Source organism: Cyprinodon variegatus, unplaced genomic scaffold (assembly GCF_000732505.1).
Source record: "Cyprinodon variegatus isolate N-32 unplaced genomic scaffold, C_variegatus-1.0 Scaffold217, whole genome shotgun sequence".
Classification (NCBI taxonomy): domain Eukaryota; kingdom Metazoa; phylum Chordata; class Actinopteri; order Cyprinodontiformes; family Cyprinodontidae; genus Cyprinodon; species Cyprinodon variegatus.
In genome coordinates this window covers 143,653-149,751 of record NW_015150670.1, presented here as the reverse complement: position 1 = coordinate 149,751, position 6,099 = coordinate 143,653, and the positions used below count along the sequence as shown (strand labels likewise).

General features: G+C 39.3%; 1 protein-coding gene across 1 annotated transcript in view; it reads right to left on the bottom strand.

Moving 5' to 3' along the window:
• The window catches only part of LOC107088426 (SH2 domain-containing adapter protein E-like), a 9,708-nt gene extending 5,952 nt beyond the window's left edge, over positions 1–3,756 (bottom strand). The window contains exons 1-2 of the mRNA XM_015380590.1: positions 2,848–3,756; positions 1,977–2,103 (exon numbers count right to left, since the gene is read on the bottom strand). Coding sequence (XP_015236076.1) covers positions 1,977–2,103; positions 2,848–3,294 — 574 coding nt within the window. The 5' untranslated portion in view covers positions 3,295–3,756. The remainder of the gene's footprint in view (positions 1–1,976; positions 2,104–2,847) is intronic.
• Between the last annotated feature and the right edge of the window lie 2,343 nt (positions 3,757–6,099).

The following is a 6,099-nucleotide window of genomic DNA, read 5'->3' as shown; positions in this document are numbered from 1 at the left end:
AGCATTCTAAAGTTTGAAAGACGCTCATTGACTTAACTCTCTCACATTTCATTTTGCAGTTGTCAGGTCTTGTCTTGTTTGACCAAAAAACTTTTTTCTGAATGGTATTTGGTTTATTAAAATGGGGAGAGCTGGAAATTTCAGTAAGCTTGGTGGTGAGTGTTGACCTAGTGGGTTAGAGTGGTGCATTGTGCTCTGAGAAGGTTGCATATAAATGGTTTGATTCCCACTGCCTCTACTCTTGGTTCCTGAGCAAGACCCCTGATTGCTCCCCGGGCGCCGCACAATGGCAGCCCACTGCTTCCCAAAGGGATGGATTAAATGCAATGTGATATCAATAAAGTTGAGGGTGAGTGGTGGCCTAGTGGTTAGGGCATAGAACTTGGAATCTTAAGGTTCTGAGTTCAAGCCCCACTCGCACAGACTGCCACTCGCGTCTCTGAGCAAAAAGACCCTTAACCACACACTGCTCATTGGGCACCCAATGATGGCAGCCAGCTGCTCCCCAAGGGGATGGGTTAAATGCAGAGTTAATTTCGTTGCATCATACTTGTCACAGTTTAATGACAATAAAAATGACAATGACAATAAAAAAGCTGGAAAAAAGTTTGAGTCCATGTGACGTACCAATCTTATTGTAAAAGTAATTGCCTTCATAACCTCAGTACTATTAGAACCTGCAGACATTTATGCTTTAAAGTCAGGTCAGGGTACCTTAAAATTGTGACTCTGAAGAAACGCTACAAGCTCTGAGAAGAGTTTTAGTCAAAAGTCTAACGACACATGAGTCTAGTAGGCAGAGACTAGACATGGGAACAAAGTTTAGCTGAGGAACATCTGTTCAGCTATTAGTGATGGTGAATGTATATTGTTGAACATTCAGGTACAACACATATAGATATCAGTCATTCTTCTATTTTGATGATCTAACACCTGTTCTTTGAGTTCATTGGTATTGTCTCTTGTGTGATCCCTCCAGTCTGAATAAAGCACGGTTCCATTGTAGCAACAAAGACCTAAAACTCATGACATTTGTTCACATAGTGCAAAAGGTGCATGTAAACTTTTCTACTCCACTGTATTATTGTAAATCAGTATACATAAGATATAGGGAATTACTTGTTAGGAATAAATTAATTATACATTCTTGACACAAAGTGTTATACTAGAGACATTATTATTATGATTAATTGGGTATTCAGTTCAAGACAATCATCTTTCTTTTACTAAAAGTGGATTAATTGGGCAATGCTCTTAAGCATTTTTTTTTTTTTTTTTGGTGGGGGGGATTTTACTGCTTGTGTTTCCTTGCAGCCTGACAGGTAGCCTATGTGTCTGCACTATTGTGTGGCCAAACAATAGAGTTGCAGGAAGAAAAGGTCAGTGCAATTGCTGATTGGCTGGGTGACCGGGCCACTTCCTGACTGCTGGGAAGTGATTGGGTAAGTCCGGGACCAGGAGAGGAGTTGTGTTAGGATGAGGGGAGGACTCTTTGGATTGTTGTCACACACACTTGGGACCTTAACGTGTCAAATGTGTCTGCCTCTGTGTGTGTTTGTGTGTGTCCAGAGTAGTTGGAGTGCATGGGCACATTTAGAGCCAATGTTCTATCAAGAGAATGGGGCAAAGGAAACAGAGGCAGGAGACAGGAAGCTGGAAGAGGAAGCTGCACCCATTGTCCTTGCACAACAGTGTTACTATAGCAGCCGCCGGCCAGGAGGAAAGCCTTTGCACAGACAGAGGGTATAGTTTGGCTCCAGGTCCCTTTAAAGTCATTATTTAGAAATACAGCGAGCGAGAATGAACAGAGGAACACATAAACAATACAATGTTTTTATAGGAGGGAAGTCTTGATTTACTGAATCCTTTTTTTCAACTTCCGATCATCAACGAGTTTAAGATTTGTAAATTCAGGATGCCATCTCAGACTCTGAGATAAATATAATGACCTATTAGATGTGGAAATTTGATCTCACCTGTGATGATGACCTGGGCGTCATATGGCTCCATGTAGCCGTCATTCATTCCTGCTCTCTCTGCCTCTCGCTGCTCTTTGGTTTTCTCTGCATCAAAAGGATCTGCGTAATCCTCCAGGATTATCAACTATGAAAAGGAAGAAAAAGAATGAAGAGGTCATGCTTTTCTGTATGAAAAATAAATAAATAAAAAGTTAAGGAGGGAACAAAGATGAGTGTAGGTTTGTGAGTATTGTGTGTGTGTTGGGGTGAGAGGGTGCGTGTGTGTGGTGTCCATGACTGAGTAACAAGTAATAGGGGGACAAGCGGAAATGTTTGTGCAAAGAGGTCAGTGCATTGTTTTTTTTTTGCCTGTTTGATGTGACACAATGTGTTGGAGCTCTTTTGTGTCTTTTAGAGAGGGATGGAAACTGAATATGAACTGAGGGAAGGAGGGAGCGCACAAAGAAAAGCCTTCAAAGAGCTTCTCTAGTTTGCATTGATCGCTCTCAGCCTGCATGTGGTTTTGATATTTCTTCCTCTGTTTCTGTGTTGGTTTGAAGCATAATCCATAACAAATTATAAAAATAGAGAACCTAAGTTAGTTGTTTTCCTGGTTGATGTTTTTTGTTTTGTAAAATGAAGGCCATAAAACACAATAATGACATTCTTAGTAACTTTAGACAAGGACATTTTTGATGTTTAAAAAAAAAATAATTGGGAAACATATAAATATATATTAGTTTGTTTTCATTTAAAAGTAAAGATGATTTAATCACTTAATTTTTTTAAATTTGAAAAGAAGTTAGTGAAAAAACATGATTGTTGCAATTAAAAATGCACTTAATGCAGTTTTTTTTTTTAGGTTTTATTTCAAAATGAAACGACTCACCGCAGTTTTTATGTCGGTCTTTGCCTTTTCGTTCCCTGATTGCTTCTGTTCACTGATCCCATCGAGTTTGGGGGTCTTGTCCTGCTTGTCCACTTTGATCATCCTGTTGATGTACGCCTGCGCCAGACTGGAGCTCCTCACCGGGCGGTTTTCATCTGATGCCCCAGGCTCAGCTTTGGAGTTCTTTCGACCTTTGCCAGTGGTCAGGCTGTCCCAGACAGTCCCTCCATACCCGGCGTTGTTGCGACCCAGCTCTGTGGCAGAGTTTTTCCTGTTTCTCCCCGCTAAGAGGCTCCCCACTCCTCCATCTTTGCGTTGGTTTCCTTTCAAACTGTCGCGTGAAAATGTAGGTTTGGGTCTAGTTTGTGAACCAGACTCGGAGGCCGAGCGAACTCTCTCAGTCCCGTTTTTCAGATTGATGGGGAAATCTCGAAACCATTTTGCCATGGCTGCAAATTTAGTTCTTCAAACGCCAATAATTCCGTTTTTTAAACTTAACCTTGCATTTGGGGCCTGCTCAGACTAACCTTTGTCTTTGCGTAAAAGCTCCAACTTTTACGCACGCGTAATTTGCTCACTACCGATTTGAAATGACTCTGTTACGCAGTTATATCTAAAGAATCCAACTGTTCCGAATAATTTTGTTGTTTTTATTTTTAATATGAACGTTTCTTGCGCTGGAAACTTACTGTACCTCTGGTGCGTCTTGGAGAGGTTTCTTCAGAGGCTGCCCTGTGATCATCCTGCACCTGCAGCGACAACTATCCCTGCAGTTTGAAAAGAAGCTTCTGCAGAGCGTAAACCCGAAAGAACTGGAAGTTTTTCTTTGAACCCAGTAAAGATCCCATTCCCAGACCGTGAGATGCGAGTGCGTTCAGTAAGCCGCCCGAGAGAAGTGATGAGAGGAAGGGGAAAGCTGCTGTTAGTGGATATAGCTGGAGATGTGGGGAGGAGCTGTTTGGAATAGGAGGTGGGAGGAAAAGTCTCATGAGGATGTGAAATAGAACCCATAAAGTCAGGTTGCTCAACGTCATGCAACAAAAAATTTGAAATAATCAAACTCAAGGCTGTTTGTTTTCAGATCTATCATAAAGAAGATGACACTATAAGGGAATAACGATCAGTTGTTGAATTTTCTCTTTGTTTTTAGACATAAACTCCTACATTTCATCTTAGATCGATCCCCTTGCTGCTCCATAATTTCTCAGACCTGAATCATCTATTATGATTAGAGTATGGCTACTGGAGAGACTAAACTAAAGTCAAATGGTGTCAGACACATTTAGGATTTCCAGCACGATGAGTCCAGTCATCAAACTTAACTGCTTTGTGGGATGTGTCAGAGTAATCCTCATCATATCTCAGGGGAATGAAGAGAATACCAAACACTAAACATAACAATAGAAGGTTGTGGAGAAATAGAAGTTGAACTGAACCCAGAGAAGTGACTTAAAGAGGCTGATCAATAAATTGGGCTATATACTGAGGTGTGTTTTTGAGTCGTTTGAGTATTGTTTAATTAAAAGAGAGATTTTAAATTCTAGAACATAGTGGAACACTTTGAACATATTTAATCTGAAATGGTTTCGAATCAGATAATTTCCTTTCATTCAAAAAGGACCGCTATACCTTTCTACACCCCTTTGGTCCTTAGACTTGGTAAGACTCTTTTTATACTGTTTTGATTTAGGATTTTCCCTGCACATAATAAAGAGTGGTAGTCATTGTCTTTCATATTTGTGTTTTGAGGTCATTGATACCCTGATCCAGGTGACATATGCATCTCCTCCATAGAGAATCTTTTGCAGAGTGCTGGGCTTAAAAGAGCAGCAGAGCCCTCACTCGGGGCTGGTTTCTTGTGTTGTTAATGTTGTTTCATTGCTTTATAGTCTCTTGCTTCGTTCAAGTAGTTTCCCTGACATTTATTGTTTTTTGTTTGGTGTTCAGTATTTTTGTATTTTTGCCTCGGTTCCCCTTTCATTAAATCATCACAAACTCATCTGTGCCTACTCCTCTCTGCATTTGGGTCCTCAAAGGCACACACATTGTTAATCAACCCTCAACCTTCAAAAATTAACTTTGTTCCTTAGTTCTTTATTGCTTGTGGACCTTTTGTCTTGTAAATTTTTTCCTTCCTCTAAACTTTCTACTCTTGAACCTACCACATTCTAGTGAAAATTGACCACTCTAATGGACTACTCCAAAAATATTGACACTAAATTTTGTATAAGCATTACCTTTTGAATTAATTTACTAAAACAGCTTAACCTTTAAATGAAATCCCAATTTACAGTAAGCAATGAACCTGAAGGTTTGGTTGTACTGAATTTTCAGCACAGGCTCACAGTGACACACATGGAATGATTTACTTTTGATTTACTTAGGAATTAAATGGTATCAAATAGCAGGTTATATGTGTAAAAGTTTGTGAATGTCATTTTATAATTTATAGCCTATCAAAAAGGTATTTTCCTTTCCCAGCTTCAAGTTTCTGTAAACTGTAAGACCAACAGACTGCTAAACTCCTTTGTTCCCCAAGCCATCAAGTTGTACAACTCCTCGCTTGGGGGAAGGAGGAGGTGATAGGAAGAGGGACAAGGGTCATCACCCCCCTCCTTGGACATTTTATGCAAAACATTACCTATTGTCACTCGTGTGCAATATTCTTTTCTGTCACTGTGTAATATCACATACTGACTACTGTGTAGCCTGTGTAATTTTTTACTTATTTTATAAAGTCTGCAGTAGAAGTGCAATAACCCAGTTCAACTACTGTGCAGTCTTCCCTTAGCTCTTTACAGTGCAGATATTTTTATATTTTTATGGGTTCTTTTTAACTATATACACTGTTTTTATATTGGCTGTTTTTTCTTTTTTTATCTTTCATGACAGCTTGCTTTAACTTTTTGTACCAATGGAACCAGAATTTCCCTGAAGGAGTAATCCCAAGTGATAAATAAAGTTTTGTTTTTTTTTTCTCTTTATACAGTGTCCTGTCTGGCAATGTGGCAATAAGGATAAATAAAGTTGAGTGTTTTGTAAAACTGTAGCTCATCATTTGTTGGAATGGGGCAGCTGTGACCATTTTGGGAATATTTGCGCCATCTAGTGGACAGATTGAGGGAAGTCTTGTTCAGCTCCATTCTCTTGCCTCTTTGATCTTACAACAATTTTTTAAAATATTTATTTATATACTTATTTATTTTATATATTTATTTTATAGTGTTCAAAACTTTAAATACTCGCGTTAAA